The sequence below is a fragment of the Nyctibius grandis genome, chromosome 2, assembly GCF_013368605.1.
Source record: "Nyctibius grandis isolate bNycGra1 chromosome 2, bNycGra1.pri, whole genome shotgun sequence".
Classification (NCBI taxonomy): Eukaryota; Metazoa; Chordata; class Aves; order Nyctibiiformes; family Nyctibiidae; genus Nyctibius; species Nyctibius grandis.
The window spans coordinates 80,376,954-80,401,190 of NC_090659.1; the positions used below are offsets into that span (position 1 = coordinate 80,376,954).

Below are 24,237 nucleotides of genomic sequence, written 5' to 3' on the forward strand. Positions count from 1 at the left end.
CGCGGTGCGTGCCGGGAGGCAGCGGGCGGAGGGGGTGCGCGGGCTGACGCCGCCGCGCGCGCCATGCAGACCACGCGGGCGTTCGTGAAGCGCACGCGGGCGGGCGCCGTGGTGAAGGTGGTGCGCGAGCACTACCTGCGCGAGGACATCCCGTGCGGCGCCGCCGCCTGCCGCATCTGCCCGCCGCGCCCCGCCGGGCCCGGGCCCGGGCCCGGGCCCGGGCCCGGCCTCCAAGCGCAGCCCCGCGGTGCCGCCAGCAGCCTCTGCCCCGGGCCGCACTACCTCCTGCCCGACACCAACCTCCTCCTTCACCAGGTGAGCGGCTGCCGGCCACGGCTCCGGGAAGGGGCGGGCGCCGGGCGGCCGCTGCTTCAGCCGAGCTACAAGCCTGGGCGCCGGGGAGGGGCCGCCGCCTCCCTCTGGGCCTGGCCGTGCTCTTCGGAGCCGTAAGCCCTGCTCCAGCCTTGATTAAATCCGTGTGGGGATGAGGTACCCCGCTGCCCTTCGGCGTGGGGTTCAGGCATCGTTCTGCTGCTAAAAGGCCACGTTTAGCAGAGCGATGCCGGGCTTGTGTCTTCATATTGTTACTTACGGTCTGCTTGATCCCTGAACGGGCAGTCTTTTCTTTTTCTGCCAGCTGCTGAGGAGGACTTCAGCATCACCGAGTCCAGCCTAGTTTTAGACTGTATTCTGTTTTTATGTTTTGCTGCCTGAACGATAGGAATAAAGAGCAGCATTTTTTTTTTTCGCTTGTTGTGGTCTGATATGGGGTGTGGAAAGTCAGGCAAGGAGAGCAAATACACTCTGAAGCAGCGATAGAGATCTTCAGGTGGCCACTGAATTTTCCTGTCAAGCTGAATTTTCCTAAATACCTATTTTCTTTTTCAGAGACTGTTGTAGGCTTAAGTTCTTTATACTGTGATGTTGATGACAGGTAGTGAATAGAGGCTGCAAAATCATCCCATGTGCAACTCTGGAAGCATGGGACAAACTTTACTCTGCAGCCCATCACTAATTGTGGGAAGGCTTGACTCTGAGCAGTGCTGATGGTAGAACTCCAGGCTGGGAGGCAGTGAATTTCCAAGCTTGATGTTTGACCTTCTTTTTGATTGCTTTTGAATTCATCTATAGAAAGTAGAATAGCTCCGTGCAGACATGGGAGACTGGAAGTAATTCATGAATCCTAACACGGATTACTCGGGAGAGGGGCACAACACTCATGTGTTTTAGCAGTTACCCATCCCAAAAGTTGTAAGTAAGGATTTTCTTCCCAAAACAGCAAGTGGAGGGATGTTTTCAGCCTGTTATCCATGGACTTCTTGGTGCCTGTTGGCAAAGTTTGTATGTACCTACTATAGAGCACTCTGAGTTCATGCTGCCATGAACTGGAGCAGCGGAGATTAGGAAGTCTTGGTAACAGTAGGAAAAGGTTTTACCTAGCAACTGTAACAGGTCTGCAACAGTAAGACTTGGCCTGGTAATTCAGCTTGTGCACAGATTAATACTGTATTTCTTACTCTATGAACATGGCTCTAAATCTTTTAGGTCATCTAAACATCAGGTGCAGAGAAGCTTGGTCTGGCATTGCTTTTAATTCTTTTAGCCATGCCCTCTAGAGCCTTATTGCTGTCTCTTTTTGGAGATGGTTTTGCACAGTTCCTTGCCACAAGTGTAGGAAATTAAGCTCACCTTTTTCTCCTGACAGGAGCACGGATTTTTGTTGTACATCTATCTCCCTTGCACACCATGGCTGTCAGGAGTTGGCAAAGAAAAGTGCTGAAAATTTTGTGGCAAATTTCCTGTTTGAAAAGGTGAAGATCAGCTAACAGAATTCCAGTTGATTTGAATCTGCGGAAATTAAAATTGCGGTGCAACAGTGGGATTGTTTTTGGAGAACTTAAGCCTACACATGCGCAGGCATGTCCGTGTTAGCTGTGTAACAGTGGCCAGGTACTATTTTATGGTTTGCATTGCTCACAAAGACATACGCCAGACAGCCTTTAAATTATGTTGGATTACTGTCAGATTGTGCGTAGCTGTATTTTGTTTATGAAGATTGTAATTTACAAGAACCTATCTTATGTAAATAAAATTTCTAGTGTACACGAGACCTCAAATTTGATTGGAGTCCCGCCTATGTTGGGGCTGAATTTGGTGGAAGTCAGAATAGGTCCTTATCTTCACTCCAGCAAAATTCAGATCACAAAGAGGCTGGAAAATCCTTTTTGAACTTTTTGCCCACAAGCAGGAGGAAGCAGCTTAATATAGTGTTTAGTTTCCCAACGGTGAGAGAAAAAGGCAGAAGTAGTGCAGCTCATTGTTCATGTTAGCTTTTTACGTATTAACCAAATATTTCAAGTCCTGTTATTGGATAGAATTAAACAACAATTTTGATTAATTTCCATTTTGTTCCTCAGATTGATATACTTGAAGATCCTGTTATTAAGAATGTCATTGTGCTACAGACAGTCTTACAAGAAGTCAGGAATCGGAGTGCACCAGTATACAAGCGAATTAGGGACGTGATTCAAAACCCTGAAAAACATTTCTATTCTTTCACCAATGAACATCATAGGTAAGGTGTGGAATAGGGTGTAACAAAGTTGTACTTATGTCCAGTAAAAGAAACTGGGAAACAGAACTGGAACATGTGAAATAAGTAAAAAAATTAGTCTGGGGTGCATAGAACTGTGTGCTTCTAAGGAATCCTATTGGGAAACAGTTGCATGTTCCAGGAGTTTTTCTGGTTTATAATTAGTATAAGCATATATATATTATGAAAAGGTGATTAGAATATTGAATAAAGTTTACAGACGAGACTGGTAACTTGAGCAATGGAATAATACTTTTCCATTTTAGTGTCCCTTTTAAACATATTCCAATGCTTTATTAATATTGCCAGCTCAGTCTGTAGCAGAATTCAAAAATCTGTTAGTTAGTGACAGAAAGCTCTAAGAAATAAAGGTGCAATTAATTTGCCTTTATTTGTACTCACAACTAGGTTCCGATATTGCAGTATCGTAGTTGTAGAAATCTCGAATCCATAGTTCTGGCATCTTGAATGCAGTCCTCTTCAATTGTCAGTGAGGAGGTTGTATTAGAAATTAACACTTCCTATTTTTTTCAGTGGCCTATAGAGTGTTACACATATTATAAAAATTGGTACAGCAATGATTCTTTTGGCCTCACAGTCTTGAACTTGTTTGAAAAATTTTTGTAAGTATGGATAGATGTTGGGATTTATTTTTTTCCCCCCTTTTATTTAGAGAAACGTACGTAGAGCAAAAGCAAGGAGAAACTTCTAATGACCGCAATGACAGAGCCATTCGGGTAGCAGTAAAATGGTACAATGAACACTTGAAGAAAATAGAGGATGAGGAGAAGGTCCAAGTTATCTTTTTAACAAATGACAGAGCTAATAAAGAGAAAGCTCTAGAGGAAGGGATAACTGCTTATACCTGTAAGTAAAGTGGTCTGTGTGTTTAATTTTTGCTCAGATATACAATCTCAGCAGTGTCTTCATACCTAAATCCAGTGCGTCTCTTGCATAAATATTTATGTGTCTGCTTTTGTAGGTGAAGAGTATATAAAGAGCTTGATAGCTAATCCTGATCTTGTAGATCGTCTTGCTTGTGTATCTGATGAAGGGGTATGTTTTTCTTTTATATTTTCTTTTTATAAAATAAATTAATCACAAATGCTTTGCAGTATATTATTGGACACCATACGTCAGGCTACTAGCATCAGTTTAGAAAATGAGGACTCTGGACTTTATTGCCATTTTTGGCAATATAACTGTGACAACTGAAGAAAAAAAAGGAAATATTGCAGCTGTTTTTACTGCTGCTTATGTGCCTGTTAGTAGGTATCTAGTTCTTTGTAAAAAGCCAGTTGCTTTAGGTAACTGATGTGAAGATGAGAATAACAATTAAAGTAAGTGTATAAATATTAGAAATAATGGAAACAAAATGAAAATACAAAAGTGTATATTGCAAACCATTTAGGTCTCTGTTTTGTCTGTTATTTGTAAGTTTATGTTAACTTATTAATCAAAAGCATTTTCTATCAAAAGCTCTTGATTTTTGTGGTCAGTTGACAAGTGCAAGCTGCAGCTCGAAGATGAGGTACATCCTCTTCTATTTCTTTGTGCTTTGTGTTTATCAGAATCAAGACTTATATTTTCACATAAGACTGATGCAGCTGAAAACTAACAGCACCAAAAAATGGAAAGGTTAATTTCATCAGAGTTAGTTCCAACAGAATGGAGTGGGACATGCAAGGGTGGGAAGAAAGTGGAGGGCTCAGCTGATCTTTTCAGCAGTTAGCTGCAGTTCATTCAGTTTTAACTAACTGTCTCACTGCTCCAAAGTTCAGTCACGGTAATGTGTTTTCATAATGTTTCACATAGCATACAGTATATGCTTACACTGTGTGCCATACTCTTTGCTATGCAGTACTATGCTAATATTTTCTTCACTAAGTATATGTTTAATCAATATATCCAAATCAGCATAAAAGTGTATGTCGCTTGTGCAGTATCTTTTTAAGTAACTGCAGGCAAACAAAAAGAAAAGGAGGCATTCCTAGAATTACCATGTTTCTATGTTCTTTACGCTTTTTATACTTCATTAGAAATATTACTCCTTAATAGTAGTTTTTCATTATTATGCATAGTCATACCTACACATAGTTATGATTTTGGAGTTTCTTAGCCTAAATGACATGTTCCTGAGCTCGGTTTTGGAATAACCATGAATACAAAAGTCTGAAAATTTCCTCGCTTTTTTTTTTTTTTAAAGAAAGAAATAGAAAATGGAAAAATAATTTTCCCAGAACATACTCCTCTCAGCAAATTGCAGCAAGGGATAAAATCTGGTATTTACCTCCAAGGAACTTTTAGGGCAAGCAGAGATAATTATCTTGAAGCTACTGTTTGGGTTCATGGAGATGCTGAAGAAAACAAAGAGGTGAGTTTTTCATCTTCTTCATGCTGTGAACTTTAACTAGCCTCAATAATGACTTAAAATGTAATTCTTTCATGGTGACATAAGTTAAAATGGAGCATTATAGTAATTTTTCCTCTTCTGTGTTTTTGTCACGTTTTTTCTTTTTCTTTTGTTTATTTGTATGAATATAGACTACTGAAATGTTGACTATGCTCTCTTGAAGAGAGAATAATGTTTTTAAAATTATACTTTGTGCTTTGATAAAGTATTTGATAAAATAAAGATGAATCTTAGTTGTTAACAGTTTTTCAATTGACTCGAATATAACACTTTTTAAAAAAATTAGTTTGAAATATATGATGAAAGACAGGGAAACAAGTTTGTAGGAGGACTTCTTGAAGAACTGTGGGGAGCCCTTGTGGGGAGCTCTTCCTTTATTTCCCCTGCTATTTTCACGCCTGGTGGTGAGCAGATGAGCTGTTCCCCTCTGAGCAGTTCACCCAGCTGTCTGCCTACTGGATTCTCTGTTGATACAGTTGTACAGACACTCGTTTCCAAGCAGCAGCAGTTGCTTCCTCCATCCCTATTTATGGTGGCAGCTGGAGGTGCTTCTCTGGCTCTCTGTTTCTTTTATTCCTATTTCCCAGTAATGTGGAGTCCTCGAGCCTGCAAAAATAGGAGGATTGTCTGATTTTTTTAAAAAAGAAAAAGTCTGGGGAAAACAAATTATTTTTATAGAGGCAATTGGAATGCGGAAATAATATCATCGGTACTGAAAGAAATCTAGGCAGAGGAAAAAAATGCACCACACACATGCCTTAAAATGTTCTTTAAAGTGCAGAGCCTGTTATACATGTATACTCTTCTGTTACACTGCTTTGATTTGGGTCTTCTGTTGGTATCATCATGAATATTTTCATTTTGTTTTCTAAAAAATACAGATAATTATACAGGGACTGAAACATCTAAACCGAGCAGTTCATGAAGATATTGTAGCTGTGGAGCTGTTGGCCAAAGATGAATGGGTGGCACCATCCTCAGTGGTCTTGCAAGATGATGGCCAGAATGAAGATGACATTGCAGATGAAGAGGAGAAGGAAAACATTGTATGAAATAAATAATTTTTCACCTAACTTTTATGATGAGAGAGATGAAATCTGCAGTAGTCTGACAGTGTTAGGCTTTAGATTTATACATCCTTTTTACACTGACTCCTAAAAGCTATGGTGAATTTGGAAATTATGAAACTTAACTGTAGTCCTACGGTTGCATTAAATATGTGATTATGTATAAAATGGATACTTTTTAATTACTCCCAATCAGAAATTCCTACATTACTTTGTTAAACTTAATACATCTGGAAGTTACTGAGTGGTAGTCAGGTAATTATGCAAAGCTATATACTGATGTGCAGATAAGGATTTGCTGGTGTTGTAGTACCATGTCAGTCAGCTTTTATAGGCAATGCATGCTTTTGGAACCAGTTGTAAAATATTTAACTTCTTGCAGTAATTCCACTTAATGCGCGTGCAGTATGCACACTTGTCTGCCCTGTCCTACAAATATTTGCATTTCTTTAAAAACACGATCTTCCCACTGAATTCCATGGGAATGTTTTTGAATTATTCTCCACTAATTCTAAACACAATTTTCAACCAACATAAAAAGACTTCTAAAAATTATAATAATAGGCTGGAAAAGAAAATGGAGATAGTTGTGTAGTAAGCAGAGACAGTGGAACAAGATAGCATTTCTTCAGTCTTTTTCTGCTGTTCTTTGTTTTTCTGAAATGATGTCCATTTAAAAAAAAAACAAAGGAGTCGTATCACATACTAAAAATATTGAAAGTCATGCAAAGCACAAGGAGGCATAGTTCTGTTTATGATGTCATAATAGCATCTATGGCGTAGCGACACATAAGTTGTTACCACCAAGGTTTGAGATACATGCTGTAGGCAAACGTGTTACTGTGAGCTCAGACAGTTTTGTGTTTTTAACCCCCGTGTTTTCTACCAGTTGAAGACTTCTGTTAACAAGGACATGCTGAGACCTACAGGAAAAGTAGTGGGCATTATAAAACGAAACTGGCGACCGTTTTGTGGCATGCTTTCCAAATCACCGATCAAAGAGGTAGGGAAATAATCAAGTTATTGTAAGTGCAGATTTTATTTTTTTAGAAAATTATTTTTCCATTAGAATTTTATTTAATTTTCTAATTAGAAATGATTTGTTCTTTTTTTCTGGCTGTTAATAGGCAAGGCGCCATTTGTTTACACCAGCTGATCGCAGAATTCCTCGCATTCGAATAGAAACAAGACAAGCAGATACATTGGCAGGACAAAGAATAATTGTTGCTATTGACGGCTGGCCCAGGAATTCTAGGTATCCTAACGTAAGTTTTAAGTGTTTTCTTCTGAACTTTTATCTGTCTGATTTTTATGTGTTTATTAGGCAAGATATTTATTATCTGCAATGCTGAGTAACTTCAAAAAGTGTTGATGTGAATTTTAAGTTCTTTGAGTGCCATTTGATGGTGCAAATTAAGGAAGTCCCTAAATAATTTAGTTTACTCTTACCCCCAAAAATCAGGTATGGGTTATCATACTTAAAAAGCTTAATCCTCAGGTTCTGCAGTGAACATATATGTGCTAACTAAGGTGCTTTATTTAGACTAACCAGGGACCGCCTTGTTTTAGTTTGGGTTCCTTGAAATGTGAACCTTTTCCTGTGGCTAAACTAGCAACTAGCTAGGCAACTAGCGATAGGACAAGAGGACACAGCCTCAAGCTTCGCCGGGGAGGTTCAGGTTGGACATTACGAAGGATTTCTTCACAGAAAGGGTCATTAGACATTGGAACGGACTGCCCAGGGAGGTGGTGGAGTCACCATCTCTGGATGTGTTTAAGAAAAGACTGAACATGGCACTTAGTGCCATGGTCTAGTTGACAGGGTGGTGTCAGGGACTCGATGATCCCAGAGGTCACTTCCAACCTGATTGATTCTGTGATTCTTTGCTCATCCACACACTGATCACCATCCTGGCAAATAGTTTTAAATACATTGGCCAGATTCAGTCAAATTGCCAGTGGGGCAGAGTTACAGGTAGTTAAGTTCTTCAAAGTTCTTTGTAAATATACAGGAGGATATAAGAGAAACTGAGCATACTAGCTTCAATTTGTGTTGAACATTAGGTTTTGAGGAGGCTTACGTTGGCTTGTGTAGCAATGCATAGCTTGTAATGAATGAGAGCGCAGCTGTCGCATGCATGTTTAGAGAAATGAAGGAAACTTGGAATATATAGAAGGAGTGTTAAGACAAAGACAGCAGTATTGCAGAGGATAAGATGCGTGAGGAAGGAAGTAGAGTTACTATATTGGGGAGTGGGATGTGTGGCACAACACAAACCCATAGAGGATTTAGACCTTACTAGTTTTGCAGCTTATACAGCAATGGTTTTTCTTTCCTGAAAAACTGAATTGCCACATTTACAATTTTTGCAGTCTTAAATGTGGAGAATTTAGTGCCATTCTAGGAAAAGAGGGGGAAGTACAAAGTTCAGACCTACTGAATCGATTAAATTGTCTGAAATTTTCTCTCTTAAAGATGAGAAAGTTAACTGAAGAAGGAAAGATTACTCCTTCTGTGTAGTTTAATATACTAATAATCTATGAGATAATGGTCTCAAATACTTACTTTTGAGCACACAATATTGGTTGTTGTGCATTTGTGTGTATATATTTGTATGTATGTATATTGTTTCTCAGGGTCATTTTGTAAGGAACTTGGGAAGTGCTGGAGACAAAGAGACTGAGACAGAAGTTCTCCTGCTTGAACATGATGTCCCTCATCAGCCTTTTTCCCAGAGTGTCCTTAGTTTCCTGCCAAAAATGCCATGGAGCATTACAGAACAGGTAATAATTTTTAAATTATTGTAATAATTAATGTGCCTTTTCCTTCAAATCAAACTGTGATAGTCTTGGATATCCCAGTGCACCAAAAATAGAGGAGAAATGTTGCCCAAAACCATTTTGTCTTGGGGTGGACTTTCAGACAGATTTCCTGTGGGAACAAGGCCTCTGCAAGTTTTGGGTTTTGGCTAAAACTGTGTTTGTTAGGGATAGGCATTTTAAGATAGACAACATATTACAGGTTTCATTAAAAAAGAAAATATAAAAAAAAAAGATTTTTGCAAGGGAGAGTGACTACAATTCAAATAATTGTAAGATCATCCCTAAGAGTTTTTCATCTTGCTAAATAGCTTTGTAACCAAATGTGGCAGCTTGTGTCATTGCTAAAATAGTCTGAGGAGAGGATACTTTAATATATCCCACTCTAATCCAGTGAAGTAATTAGAGAAAGAGAAATTGGTGTTTGCAGAATTGCTTGTTTTAAATGCTGTTAGTGAATTTCAGGTTCTCTCCAGTAGCATAAATACGGGAAAAGGTTGCTTTAAAATGTATGGAAAAATTGTCATCAGGGAACAATCTGAGCATGATACGTTTTTGTTTGTGTTTTGTGTATTTTAATTTCTTTGAGGTGGGCTACTTTTTTATAATTTATTACCTACTCCTGTTTCTTTTGAATGTGGAAACTGAAGGAGGGATCTTTGTGTAAATCAGCTGTCTAAAAGTCAGTTGTCTGGTCTAAGATACCTATCTGAGATCTCTTTGTAGCCATCATACAAAGGTAGATAACTTCCAAAGCGTGCAGTTCCTTTCAACTACCTAGACATCTAAGCCTTAGAAAGCTGAAGTTAGTTGAGAGCAGTCATACTCTAAACAATTTGTGCAGCTGGACATCAATCAAAATTTCATAGAATCATAGAATGGTTTCAGTTGGAAGGGACCTTAAAGATCATTAGTTCCAAGCCCCCTACCATGGGCAGGGACACCTTTCCACTAGACCAGGTTGCTCAAAGCCCCATCCAATCTGGCATTAAACACTGCCAGGGAGGGGGCATCCACAGCTTCTCTGGGCAGCCTGTTCCAGTGTCTCACCACCCTCCCAGTAAAGAATTTCTTCCTAATATCTAATCTAAATCTACCCTCTTTCAGTTTAAAACCATTCCCCCTTGTCCTGTCACTACATGTCCTTGTAAAAAGCCCCTCTCCTGCTTTCCTGTAGGCCCCCTTCAGGTACTGGAAGGCTGCTAATAGGCCTCTCTGGAGCCTTCTCTTCTCCAGGCTGAACAGCCCCAACTGTTCAACAGCCCCAAAATTTCACTTAAAAAATACTGATTCCTGGTCCTGCTAATTCTGAGATCATGAAAAGATTGTGCTTTTATTCTGTTTCTCTTCCTGTTTGCTGTAAACCAGAAAACTTTCATTACTTCAATATCTTCTGTCTTAGTTTTTCTGTCACTGTAGTTTCTGCATATCTGTTTTGATCTTATAAATAAATATTACTGCAAATCTTGTTCTAAAACAACAAAAAAAAGCACTCTGAAAATACTTGGTTGGTTTGGAAAATCTTTTTTTCAAATGATCATTTTTGCTTTGATATGGAAGCTGTTCTTGAAAACAACTTTTTTCTTTTTTCTTTAATTTCAGGATATGAAATACAGGGAGGACTTAAGGCACCTACATGTTTGTAGTGTTGATCCTCCTGGCTGTACGGATATTGATGATGCGTTACATTGTAGGGAACTAGAAAATGGAAATACAGAGGTATTTGTTTCTTTTTTTTCTTTTTTAATCAAGCCACTCATTTATTTACTTCTTCCTTTATTTTACAATCAGCGCAGTAGTGGTAATAGTAAATGATGTGACCAAAGCTCCAGATCTCTTGTAAAAGAAATTAATGGTGTTTGCACAACTGCAAGATGGTATTAAAGACGGGGTTGATTTGCATTACACCAGTGTCAGAAGTGGGAATTCAATGTCTTCTAAATTTACTCTGCTTTCTGCTCATTTGGCATGGGAAATTAACGTAGCATTTATTTACTGCTTTAGCTAAGTATAAATGTGGATATCTGCAGGTAGGATAAGGAACTGTCAGTAGAAAAGGTGAAGCTACTCCTGTAACGCCTAAGGAATGATTATTTTATTTAACAAATGATGCCGAAATTATGCCCCAAAAGGCTCTATGGAACTGCTCAGAGACGAAGTTTAATCTTTAAGCAGCGAGGTATTTATTTTAGGCAACGTTGGGGAACCCCCGGCTCGTGCCGGACAAAAGAGTTCCGAAGCAGTCGGTGGAAATCGGACTATTTATACAATTTGCGTAAGATATTACAACATCTTTTCATGCATATTCATATTATTGCAACATCTAATTATAATATTCAGAGCAGGCAGAGTTAAGGCGGAGTTATAGGCGTGGTCTTCAATTTGGGGAGATTTTGAGGGGTCATTCCGTTCTTCAGCTTCATGAACCCAGTGTCCTTTCATCATCATCTTCATAAACTCTTGAACTTTCCTTAATTTGGATGGTTTCCCTATGTACCTGGCAAGGATTCTTAGTGTCTTGGCAAGAATACTTGATTTCTTGGCTCATCCTTTTTCTTATCTCCCCTTTTTATATATATGTTAGCATTTTTCAGCTTTCTCTGTTCCTACTTCATGTCATAGCGTCCTAGGCCATGTCATAGCATCCTGTTCCTCAGTGAATTATTACCTCCGCTGTTAATACTAAATTCTCTAAGTTTTTGCTTAAAGCCTACATTTAAACTTTAACTCTCTGATTCCTGTATTGCTACACTGTATTCACTTTTCTGGCTTCACAAACAAAAAAGGCATTAAAAAGCTACAGGCTTAATACCCGCTCTCTACCCTCTTACATCTGATTTAGTCAGGTTTTCTTTGTTATGCATTAATTTGTAATTGTAATAGCAGAATGTGCCAAAATGGAAGGTCTAGCAAACAGAAAAACAAAACCAAATTTGCAGTGAGCCTTGAAGAAAATGAAAGAGGTTATTTGAGCCCCCAGGCAAGAAGAGTTGCATTGGTAATGAATATAACTTTCCACTAAATGTACACATGCCCTTATTGCTGCAACTGTTCATTTTTTTAATATCAGTATGATAGGTTTTAACTATTTCTGTTGCTAAATATAGGAGCTGCTGAAGGGAACTGGGAATAGGTAAATTGGGTTGTAGATAAAAACTTGAGAAAGTTTCTTTCATGTTGAGAACTATTTAGCTTTTGTAAGATGCATACTGTGATGCTTGTTTTTTAGGTTGGTGTACATATCGCAGATGTCAGTCATTTTATTCGCCCAGGAAATGCTTTGGATGAGGAGTCGGCAAAAAGAGGAACAACAGTATATCTGTGTGAAAAAGTAATTGTTTTGTACAATTAAGCATTAGATTTTCCATTGCTTTCCTTTTTTAATTCTTGGGAGTGGAGACATTATCTCTCAACTAAGGAAAAAAAAAAAAGTAGGCTCCTTTGGGCTGCCCTTAATTTGCCTTAGACTACTAAAATGAAGGTGCGCTCTGTCGTTCAGCCTGCACAGCAAGAGGGAGAAATACTTTTTCTTTTTTTTTCTTTTAAAATCCATTATCTGTAGAATATCCCTTTCAGCTCCTATTTGAAGCATTAATAACATGTAGTTCTGAAACTGGACTACTGTTTTAATATCGATCTGAAATTGCCCAAGTGGCCTGGTTTTGCTTTTCCATTGTTTTTTTTCTTGTGATACCTAAATCTGTTGTTTCCTATGATTTGTATTCATTGCAACTGTACACTTAGTCCTGTTTATTTTAACTTATTTCTCACAGACCACAATTTCTTTTCAGAAATAACTATTAGTAAAAAACTGATAATTAAAATGGATCTTTAAGCTACTTAAAAACTGATAATTAAAATGGATCTTTAAGCTACTTTAGAGGAAATTAATTCACTTTTCTTTCAGAAATCTGAGCTTTCTTAGCAAAAAAAAAAATAATTATTTATTCTAAGCTTGTAGTATGTTAAAAATCAGAAAATTAAAATACATACTTAGAACTAGTCATGATTTTTATTCTTTACTTTGCAGAGGATTGATATGGTTCCAGAGTTACTTAGTTCCAATTTATGCTCCCTGAGATCTAATGTGGACAGGTATATGTATATGATCCATACTTTGATCCTGACAAGAAACTCCTGATGTTTATATGTGGATTTTAACATATTTTCCCCCCTTCTCCCTCTCATAGGCTTGCATTTTCATGTATATGGGAGATGAACCATAAGGCTGAAATTCTAAAAACCAGATTTACAAAGAGTGTTATTAATTCCAAGGTTAGTCACATAATTATTATTATACTCCTGAAAAAAAGCTGGAGACCTTTTTATAAAAACAGTGATGAACAGACTTGATAATAAAGTTTTCTTCTTTCTGTTTACTTATTTATATTTTCTTAGAATTAGAAAATTGTGCTTAAATCCTAAAAATAAAGAAAATGTTTGATTCTGCCCTGTTCTTTTAAACCTTTAAGTCTGCTGTGGTTTTTGTGTGGTTACTTTGTTATGATATTTCACTTTAAAAGTATCAATGTATTGATATATGTATTGGACGTGGTTGGTATATACCAGCTAGTCATAATTTTCAGTTAAATTCAGTGGATTCTGTAGGTGTTTAATATATTTCTGAAAATTAGACCTCTAATGTATAGAATATATCTGTGATCAGCATAAAAAAACACTGTAAATGCCTGGTATTTCTTCATATCTTGCACAGATCAGTCCTGTTTTGTTCATTATTCTTTGAGAATGACCTGCATTTAGGTGTTTGATGTAAAGCTTTGTGTTACTGTGAACCAGCTTTAACAGCAAACTGCAGTTTCTGCCACACAGAGCTATGTTTTTGTTTTCAGTATTCAATTGCATATCATGATGTTTGGTTTTTGGTTTTTTTTTTTTAAAAAAACCTCTTCAAGGCTTCTCTCACATATGCCGAGGCACAGATGAGAATTGATTCAGCAACTATGAATGATGATATTACTACCAGCCTACGTGGACTGAACAAATTAGCAAAAATTCTGAAGAAGAAAAGAATCGATAATGGGTAAACTGTGCAGTATCGCTGTTACCTTTTTTCCCCTGTTCTGTTTCTGGCTATTTTTGCTGTATAATGGTCCTCTGTATCTGTTGTCAAGCTGTATAATGGTCCTCTGTGTCTATTTTTCCAGTGAAGATCTCTTGAAAGAGAAGTATTTTGCCATTTCGATTTGCATAAAAATGCCTACCTTCATTTCCCCAAAAATGCAAACTTGGGATGTTACATTTTCCTTCACAAGATCAATCAATATGGTTCTCTTACAGTCATTGTAAAAACACAACCAGTGTAGTAGTATTTGAAATACTAGGAGCTAATACTGATGTGTGTCAGCATCATGATTTCTGCTAATTTGAACATTAATATTTTATTTTTAATTTCTGCTAATTTAAAATTACAGTTTCATGATAAACCCACATGTTGTGTACAGGCTTGCAACTCAGCTACTGTGTCTGCTTTACTGTAGTAAGTTAATACCACTTACTGTCTTCCAGAGCCTTGACGCTTTCCTCACCAGAAGTTCGTTTCCACATGGACAGTGAAACTCATGATCCTATTGATCTGCAGACTAAGGAGCTAAAGTATGCCTTTTATTTTCCTCAGTTAGTTAATTCAAGGCAGGGATGGAATTAAAAGCACGTTTAAGTAGCAACATTTACTTAATAGTGTACGAAGTTCCTGAAAAAGTGCAGGACAATTACAGAATCATACAGAATGGTTTGGGTTAGAAGGGACCTTTAAAGATCACTTAGTCCAAAGCCCCCTGCCATGGGCAGGAACATCTTTCACTAGATCAGGTTGCTCAAAGCCCTGTCTAACCTGACCTTGAACACTTCCAAAGATGGGGCACCTGCAACTTCTCTGGGCAAGCTGATCCTAGAAAAGAGGATTCCTCTGTTTTACTGCACTCTGTATGCTTCATATATGAACTTAAGTCTTTACTACTGATCTAATGGAGCACTAAGGTCCAAACTCTACACCCCACTGGCTTCTCTGTGATGCTCTTCTATTGGTATTGACAAAGGAGAGAAAGTAGATCTTGGAGTTTCGGATCACTGAAACCTTAAGAACAACTGAGCAGTTGTTGCACATGTGCAGTGATACAGACAATCTTACTGTGGAGTTCTAGAAACGGAGCTACTGATTCAATTTCTGAAGCTAGATACTTTCTCTCATACTACTGCTTACTTTCTGTGCTAAAATCTACACTTAGTTTTATATACTGTCACGACTTCATGATGTGCAACATGGTGCTTTCAAACTTCATATGCACAATATTTGAACAGTACTCTCGGGAAGAAATCAAGAGGCTTGTCTGTTGGTCTTTTGGGGCATTTTAAAGAGCATTTTTCCTTAATATAATTTGTTATTTTAGAATATTTTGGGGTTTTTTCTTCTGATTCAGTATTTAAAACTTAATAAATGTTATGGTTTTAGTCTTAAAAATATTTGCCTAATTGTATAAATGGTCAAAACTACTAGTTAATATTATATAATATTGTTAGGACGATGGAATGTTTCTTCATTAGGCACTCAAATGCTTTTCTAACAATATAAAATATTTTATATTGATAGAGAAACAAATTCCATGGTTGAAGAGTTCATGTTGCTTGCCAATATCTCTGTAGCACAAAAAATTTATGATGAGTTCCCGGAATTTGCCTTGCTCCGGAAACATCCTGCTCCTCCCCCATCAAATTATGACATCCTTGTGAAGGCTGCAAAGTCCAAGGCAAGTTTTTACCATGCTAATTAAGTGAATTCATTATAAAAAGCTGTGTTTTCTCTCTGGTTGGCCCCTTACCCAAGAATAAGGGTTGGAAAGCGTGTCTCTCTTAAAGCCAGGAAGTAAGAAAATGTGTTCATATCTGTTTATAGTTCCCATCCTTTCCTTAGATCAGCTAAACGTTAATTTAGCCTGAAACAAATGTGATTTAATTAACAAGTCTGAACTGAAGAATGACTTTTCCAGTTTCAGGATCTTTTATTTGAGCTAAACTTTTAACTTTCTAGACATTGTGATGTGCATTCATTTTTCCTTTCCCTTCAGCTCTTCGCCCCTGCTTTTTTTTTTTCCTAGGGGAAAGAGAGAAACTCCCAAATTCTATCAGTGTAAGATTAATAGGCGAGCCCAAACCCAGCCCATTTCATTTTCCACTGCTATAAAATGGAAATAATGATAATGATTTCATTTGTACTCTGAAAATTAGTTTTAAAGTACCGTTTTATTGGGAAAGCTAAATTCCTGTGTGTAGACAAATGTTCTTTTATAAACCAAAGTGACTTTTCACTACTCTGACACAACCATCACAATTAGGTATTAATATGCTATATTTTTGTTACACTTTTTTAATAAATATGCAGTTATTTTACCATAATACAGGCATAATTGGATCTCTAGATCATCCTTTGTTGTCAGTGGTGTACATGAAGGAAAGACCATTCAACTGATCTTGTTGATGAAACTTAGTTTGTGTGACTGGTAATTAAAAATGCATTACGTATTTTCACGCTACATGAATTTTTATCAGGGAACACTGGCAAACAGGGAACAAAATGTCATAGAGTACTAGTTTTACGAATCACTTTTCCAAGTATAAGTTTTAATAATTTTGTGGAGGAAGTACCACAAGGTTGATTACTGCTCACGTGTTTGGATGCGAATCTGTGTGTGGCATAAATACTTTTTTTTTTTTTTTTTTGCATATCCCTTCCAATTTATTCAGTAAAAGGATGAAAAAATCAAACCAAAGGAAATAAAAAACCTTGTTAATATTAGCATGAAGCGTTTCTTAGTTCTGAATGGATGTCTTTTCTGAATTCCTAGGCTACTGACTTAGCTTTTCATTGTTTGCACAGAGCACTAGTAATAATGAGGGACCAGTGCATGGGTGGATTTTCTTTTGTAATACTGGCATTCGATGAGTTTAATAGGAGTGATACCTGTGCTAGTTGCTAAGATTAGCATGGATGTAGCTGTTACATTTCTGCTTATACTCTGTTAATATTTGCTAGTAATACCTGACCTCTTCTTATTTTTTCTTCCCTCATTCCAGAATTTGGAAATTAAGACAGATTCAGCAAAGGCTTTAGCTGAATCATTAGACAAAGCTGAATCTCCTACGTTCCCCTACCTAAATACACTGTTGAGAATTTTGACCACTCGCTGCATGATGCAAGCTGTTTATTTCTGCTCTGGAATGGATAATGATTTTCATCACTATGGTTTAGCCTCACCTATTTATACCCACTTTACCTCACCTATTAGAAGGTACTTTTATTTTACGAAAGTTTCAGAGAGAAGAAATTCTATTTTAAATTGTGGTGTTGTCCATTTAAAACAAAATACTGTTTCTGTTCAGCTTTAGATTTCAATTGAAACAGCAGTGGTTTTATATGGTGATTTGTCTTCATGTAAGCTCCTAAGTTCACTGTCTATGACTCCTAAGGTCTAATAAAACTTTTAAAAAGACTCATAAAAATAAGAGAAATACATCCCTAATGCATGTATCTGGCACAGAAATGCACTTTTGGGATCAGTTAGTGTTACATAAGTCAACCAGAGAGGGAGAGTTTGGCTAGTCATTTTTCAGGTGGAAGCTGTGTTTAAATTTTGAGGAGACTGTATTTTACATATAAAAACATTGTTAATTTGAAACTTCCTACTGTAGCTGTTGCATTGTAATAAAATTGTACATCTTGGAAAATGAAGGGGCTTTTTTCTTTTAACCAAGAAGTATCTTAAGTTTTGAGGAAAGTAATTGTCATCATATTTTGCTCCTTAGAAACATTTCAAATGAAGTCTCTTACAGGAGGATTAAAATTCCTGTGCATTTGTGTGGATAATTTGTGGAGCTTCTAGGAGTCGTGATAGTAAATTTTAGGTGCTAACAGATGTGTTAAAAAGCTCCTGGCTGAAGTTCTAACAAAAGTTACGTACCAAGAAGTTTAAGTGTGATTATGCTTTGCAGATCAATGGCATTGAAATACCATTTTACACTACATTTGTCTAGTTCATGGGAAAGGGAAGAGGGAGTGGCTTAAGCTGCCATGGTGAAACATCATTCTTAAGTCCAAAAAGAATACTTTGCTTCTTGTTTGTAAACATTCAAAAACAGGCTCTACTGGTAGAATATAGTACAGAATTTATATTAGAAAACACTACAGTTCATTCTGGCTCTGCAGACTGTATCTTTGGTCAGCGAAGAGAGTGGTCTTGAATTAGTACGGGGAGTTATCAGCAGACCGTCACTATTACAAAAACTTTTTGATCTGTAAGATTTCTAAAAACCAAATTATGTTCAGATTTCTTTTTTCCCCAAGTACGTTTTGCTATGTCACTGATCATATAATCTTCATTTTCGCAGGTACGCTGACATTATAGTACATCGACTTTTAGCAGTGGCCATAGGAGCAGACAGTACTTACCCAGAACTTACAGATAAACATAAACTAGCGGATATGTGTAAAAATCTCAATTACCGACATAAAATGGCTCAATACGCACAGAGAGCGTCTGTTGCATTCCATACACAGGTGAGTAGTTCTGAGATATGAGGATTAACTATGGAAAATTCATGTTGATTTTAAAGGAAGGGAGGGAACATCAAGTTGTGCTTTGTAGAGGAAAACTAAGCAATGCTGCAGGAATGATTAATAATGAGGGCTGCTTCTTTGAGGAAAGGCTTCAACATTGCAGTGCTGGTTCTGACAAATTTAGAATAATGGCATCTTGAGGATTCTTTTTACTTTGTGTTTTTTATAAATACAATGAATGCTTAATACTAAATTAATGTTATAAACAGTTTGTGGGATTTTTTTCATCTGCTTTTTAATATATGGTGTGTAATTATCACTAAGGATAATTTGTATTTGAACATTTTTATTTTTTTAAGCCAGTATATTTGTAACGCAAAAGAGAATGTTCTAGTGCTTTTTTTCTTATTAATGTATTTTGCTTTTGCTAACAGCTGTTCTTCAAAAACAAAGGAGTAGTGAATGAAGATGCATATATATTATTTGTAAGAAAAAATGCAGTTGTGGTTCTGATTCCCAAGTATGGGTTAGAAGGAACTGTCTTCTTTGAAGAAAAAGGTAAACCAACACCAAGACTGGATTACAACAATGAGGTATGTTTTATAAGGTTTGTTCTTCAATACCTTTATTTTTTTATTTGGTAAATGAGCACAATGACTAAAATCTATCCTGGTTGGATTTAGAAGGGTAAGAGGGGCTTTTCTAAATGCAAGTTTATTAATCTGTAGTAGTAGTGCCACAATGGTCTTTGTAAGTCTAAATAAACAAATTCTGACAGGAATTGGTTTCTGTAATAGATACTACTAATATCTAATTATCTGAGTAAATTCAGCAAAGATGTATATACCACGTATTATGACACTCTGAATATTCAGGACAGTAATTTATGTTCATTTTTTTTTTTTTTTGACAGGTAACAATAATTTCCTACAAAAATACTTATTTGTATAAAAACATAAGACACTGTAAGGAGTGAGTATTTATACAAACTTTGAACTTTCAGGTACCGTCACTTACTGTGGAAGACACAACATTATGCATATTTGATAAAGTTAAAGTGAACATTATGTTAGATGCTTCCAACATCCAACATCAGAAAATTCGGATGGTGTTGGTAGAACCAAAGGTAAGGCACAAGATTTGTGATTCATGGAATCACATTACCCTTCAGTAATCTTAAAAAATGAGTATATGGTAAAATAGTAATTTAACCCAGAAGAAAAAAATCATTTAGCAGTTGATTGTAGCGATTGCTTCATATCTACTCTCAGTAAAACACAGGTCTGCCTTCACTGGCTGTTGAAACGAATGAAGGGCTCTAAATTAAATTTCCCTTCTGGGCCCATCAGGGCTGTTTCCACTGATGAGAAAGATGATGATTTGCTGAAGTGATATCTTTTGAATTTCATGGTTCTGTAATCAAATCTCCCTTTTGAAAATCTGCCAAAACTCAGTAGGATCTTCTTTTAGCTCCAGGAAATTACTGTGTAACTGTGATGGGTGACTCAGAAGGAAACTGTATAATTACTGGCTGTAAATGGCAGTCCTTTCTTACAACTTGCACATTATAAAAATTCTCTCTTGATAATGTTGTAAGAACTGTGATGTGCTAATAACTGTGTCTCTGGTCTTAAGACTTTTCAATTCTAGCTTCTTATTTCACTTCATCTCACACCTCAGGCCTGAGTATTTTGCATGCCTTTACAAGATTGTGTACTTTCATGTGACTTTTTTGGTTAACAGATGGTTGCAGTAGTTGAGTATCCGTAATCATGCAGGAAAAAGAAAACCCAAAATAAGCAAGAGGTCCTTGTTGTTTATACAGTCAAACATTATTTTTGAAAAATCAGAATATTTACATGTGTTTGGAAACAGATGATGTTTGACCTGTTGTATTAGGTTGAGTTGAGGGCAATCCTCATGATTTCAACAAGTGGGAGTAGATAATGAAATTTGTAGTAGAAAGAAACCTGCTGCACATTCACATGCTGAGCTGCCCACTGCTTGGGCTCACCAACTAGTGTTTGTCCGAGCTGCTGTTGTGGGCATAGCTCAGGAATGTTCCTGTTGCAACGACTCCAGTGCCCAAGGGACACAGTTTGTTCACTGAAAATAGACACAAAGTAAGGCTAATGCCAGCTGATTTTTTTTTTTTTCTCTTCCCTTCTACTTCTTGTACTACTTTCTATGAAGGTCTTTGCTCTACAGTGAAGCCAATACTATAATTTTAGTTTATTCCTTGATACAGGAATGGCCATACTGCTTAATCCAAAATACTTGTCATCAGTTACTCTTCCTCCTTCCTGGTAAGGAATGGGTATAGGAGTGAGATGCACATACAGTGATCATTCCTTTTCTGTCCATCAAAGCTTCCAGCAATTTACACCTTAAATACAGTCTTATCCAGAGATACACATCTTTGTGTTCAGTAGATTTAAGTCTTGTTCTGTGAATTTGTTTAATCACCTTTTTCCCCAGCTTGCACTTCTGACTCCCACAGTATCTGGTAACAGTAAGTTCCACATCTCACCATGTATGAAAAAGTACTTAACCTTTCATTTGTTTCAAGCCTGATGCCTAATACTGTTACTTGATGACATACAGGATTTCCTACACTATAAAAAATAGTCCTTTATTCCTATTTACCATTCTCATGCTGCTCAATTCTATGTACTTCTGTTATCCACTATGTTAGCTCCTGCTTTTCTGGAAACTATTTTGTATCTTTGATCTTCCTTGTCACCTTTATGGTTCTTGTAGTTCCGTTATCTGATTTTTTGAGCTGGGAGGAACAGGAGCAGATGCATGATTCTGAATGTGAGCACACCATAGATAGATACATACAGGATCACATTTTCTGTCTTGTATGGTGGTGTGCGGCAACACTTCACATCATCTTTCATTCCTTCTGGTAACAAGACCACTTTTAAGCAGTGAGTTGCTCGCTGACAGTTTTTACACTTGCTTTTAGAACTCTTTGATGAACAGTGCCTAGTCCTGGCACCGATAGTATTCCTCTTACCCAGTTTGTTCTAAACCTTTTTTTTTTTTATGATGGTCATTTGTAACAGTTTTCTTGTTGGTCTTAATTTTCTTGAGTGCTTCAAATACACTCTGATGACCTGTTGGTTTGTGCCTGCTTTAGGTTTTTATTATCACCAAGCTACCCACTGATGGAGGAGCAAGGAAGAATTCCCTGCCTCTCACTTAGAAAATTTTTATTACTGTTCCTCAGTCTTTTGGGCTTGCCTGTTTATGTTAACTTAATTTTGCACTTATTTCTTCTTCTGTGGACAGGATTTTCACTTCTTAAAGGATGTCGCTTGACCTCTAATACCTACTCTACTGACATTTTCGTAACTGTTCTCTTGAAATTCTGTTGATAAATGACGTATTCTTACTCCAAGTCTAATACTTTTTTTTAAATTCCATCTCATCCCTGAAAGCATCTTACCTTTTTGCAACCCCTCTTTAATAAAATCTTCAATAAATTCCTTATTATTGCTGATGTAATGTATTTTAAGTTTGTGGGTTTTTTTTCTTCTATCATGGCAATGTATTTTGAGTAAGTACACTGAGATCAGTATTACAGGGATGGTTCTGTGGGTAACCAGAAAGTTGTTTCTCCATTTTTATGGGTTCTCTGACTAGTTGCTCGAAGAAACAGCCCTTTATGGCACCTAGAAAGCTAGACTGTCTTGTGCGTTCTTGTGACATTTTCTCACTGAAGGTAATTTATTTGTTACCATGTTATCTTTCTCACAGCCTCTCTGATACTCCTTGGCATGTCATAATCGTTGCCATCCTAACTAGCTGACCAAAAACATAGCCTTCAGCTTATGGCGGTGGGTTGTATTCCAGCATAGGTGCCTGTGTTACTCTAATACAATTAAATGACTCTTCCACTGGTATATGCTGCTGTCACTTCTTGCATAATTTATAACTGGGTATTAAAGGCCTAGTGAATCAGCTTCCTTGCATCAAGCTTCTGCAGTGCCTGTTACCGTTCTCTGATCAGACATCAGTTTGCCCATAGACTCCAGTGTGGAGGAGCATACATGTGTCTGGTCTTGGTCCAATTGTTTTATGAACCCTACTTAAATGAACTGTATTTCATCATAGCCTGCTTCACTCTTCTCTGATACTGCATATTCTCAGAGAAAGTATAGCACACTTCTGGATGATCTCTTTCCTTGAGGACAAGTCATTCTCTGTAAGCATACAGGCTTTTCTCTATTATTGTTCTTCCTTGCTTTAGAAAAAGTCTATTTTCCATTTATTTCAGAAGTTTTTCCAGTTTCTACCAAAGCTAAATGCCTTTTTGCTATGCAGTGTGCTGAGCCTGACAAGGCCTCTGCTTGACAGGAGCAGCACTTCAGGAAACACTGCAGTGGTGATTGTTTTAAAAGCAAAATGAAAATTGTTAGGTTAAAAGTTTCACCTCCCTCATTCATACCGCCCCCCACCTTCCAAGCATTTCCTAAGGCATGGCAAACAACTGAGAAGGCAGCACATATAATCTGGTGCAAAAGAACTGCTGGCATTTTGTCAGGAGGGGTGCTGCTGCTTGTGTTTCTCTTAGCATTTTCCAGCTTTTACTTCTAGCTGTGAGTGTTGTATGATGGTAGATGCTTTTTTAGATGATTACTAGCAGAATTTTGTGATATTGATACAGTGTTTGTAAAAGGTCTGTACAAGGAAATTCAAGTTTTATCAGGATGGTATAAACTAAAATTAAGTTAAAAGTGTTCTGACTTCTTTTCTTACTGTAGATACTAGAAAAGGATGTGCCTGCAAATCCATCTACAGAGATAAGCAGCAAGAATGAACCAGAGAAGAAGAAAAAGAAGCTACAAAAATAGCTGGATATAAAAGTTAATAGGAAGTCACACCTGAATTATTTGTATTTACATATTTTTCCCTATGGGCAAAATGCTAGAAATAGATTTTGTTTACTTTTAAATACACCTTTTAATAATTGACTTTTAATGAATATATGTATGCAGGAGAACAATAGTTTTAAAACCAAGTATGTCTACAGTTTTCTCTTGTGGGTGAAAATAAATGCTTTTGAGAAGTAAAGGAATAGTTGTATTTTTTTTGACAGCCTTAAGGCCATTCAAGAGCCTGACAAAACTCAAGTCTCTTCAGTCTTCAGTGCCTTCTCCTCAGCACCTCAGAACTGAAAGAAGTAATTGTGCTAGTTAGTGGTCTTAAGTGCTAACAGAATTTACTCTTGAAAATAAATGTCACAGATTTACACTTCCATCTGGGAAAGTGCTCTCTCGCACCAGATTATAGCTCTGTGTATGTATGCACACACTATGCAGACAGAGAAACCATACCATCAAAGTGCATTAGTCTTTGTCCTAGACCTTAAGGCAATTTAAAATCATTGCTTAGCCTCTGCTGAACTGTCTTATAACTGATGGTTTCCATCCTTTGTTTATTTGTGTTACACAAAAACCCACAAGTAACAAGTTTTCCAGTGATCACTCTAGCTTCTGTTGCCAAGCTGCTGGCAAGTTAGAATTATTAGTTAGAATTCTCAAAACCCCAAACATTTTGTGCGTTGAACTGCACTGTTACAGTCAAGCTACATCGCCTGGCTGTGTAGTCATAAAGCATGTTTTGTGTGCTCCTGCACTCAGTGCTGAACTCCCACCACAGGTACTAGGGAGACCCAGCCTTCTTTGAGATGGTAGCTATTGCATTCTGCAAGTTCATTTCAGTAAAACTATCTTCCAGCGTGGCTGGGATTATGGCAGCTTTCACA

The 24,237-nt window shown here is 37.3% G+C and overlaps 1 protein-coding gene across 1 annotated transcript; it reads left to right on the top strand.

Moving 5' to 3' along the window:
• Positions 1-23,543, top strand: DIS3 (DIS3 homolog, exosome endoribonuclease and 3'-5' exoribonuclease). The gene is made up of 21 exons (XM_068421039.1): positions 1-315; positions 2,418-2,575; positions 3,267-3,460; positions 3,576-3,649; positions 4,800-4,967; positions 5,888-6,052; positions 6,963-7,076; positions 7,201-7,338; positions 8,711-8,857; positions 10,496-10,612; positions 12,123-12,224; positions 12,924-12,988; positions 13,084-13,168; positions 13,807-13,934; positions 14,420-14,506; positions 15,501-15,657; positions 16,982-17,196; positions 18,293-18,461; positions 18,896-19,054; positions 19,465-19,587; positions 23,234-23,543. The coding sequence occupies exons 1-21, from the start codon at positions 64-66 to the stop codon at positions 23,321-23,323; spliced, it is 2,907 nt and encodes a 968-aa protein (XP_068277140.1). The 5' UTR covers positions 1-63; the 3' UTR covers positions 23,324-23,543.
• The last annotated feature ends 694 nt before the right edge of the window (positions 23,544-24,237 follow it).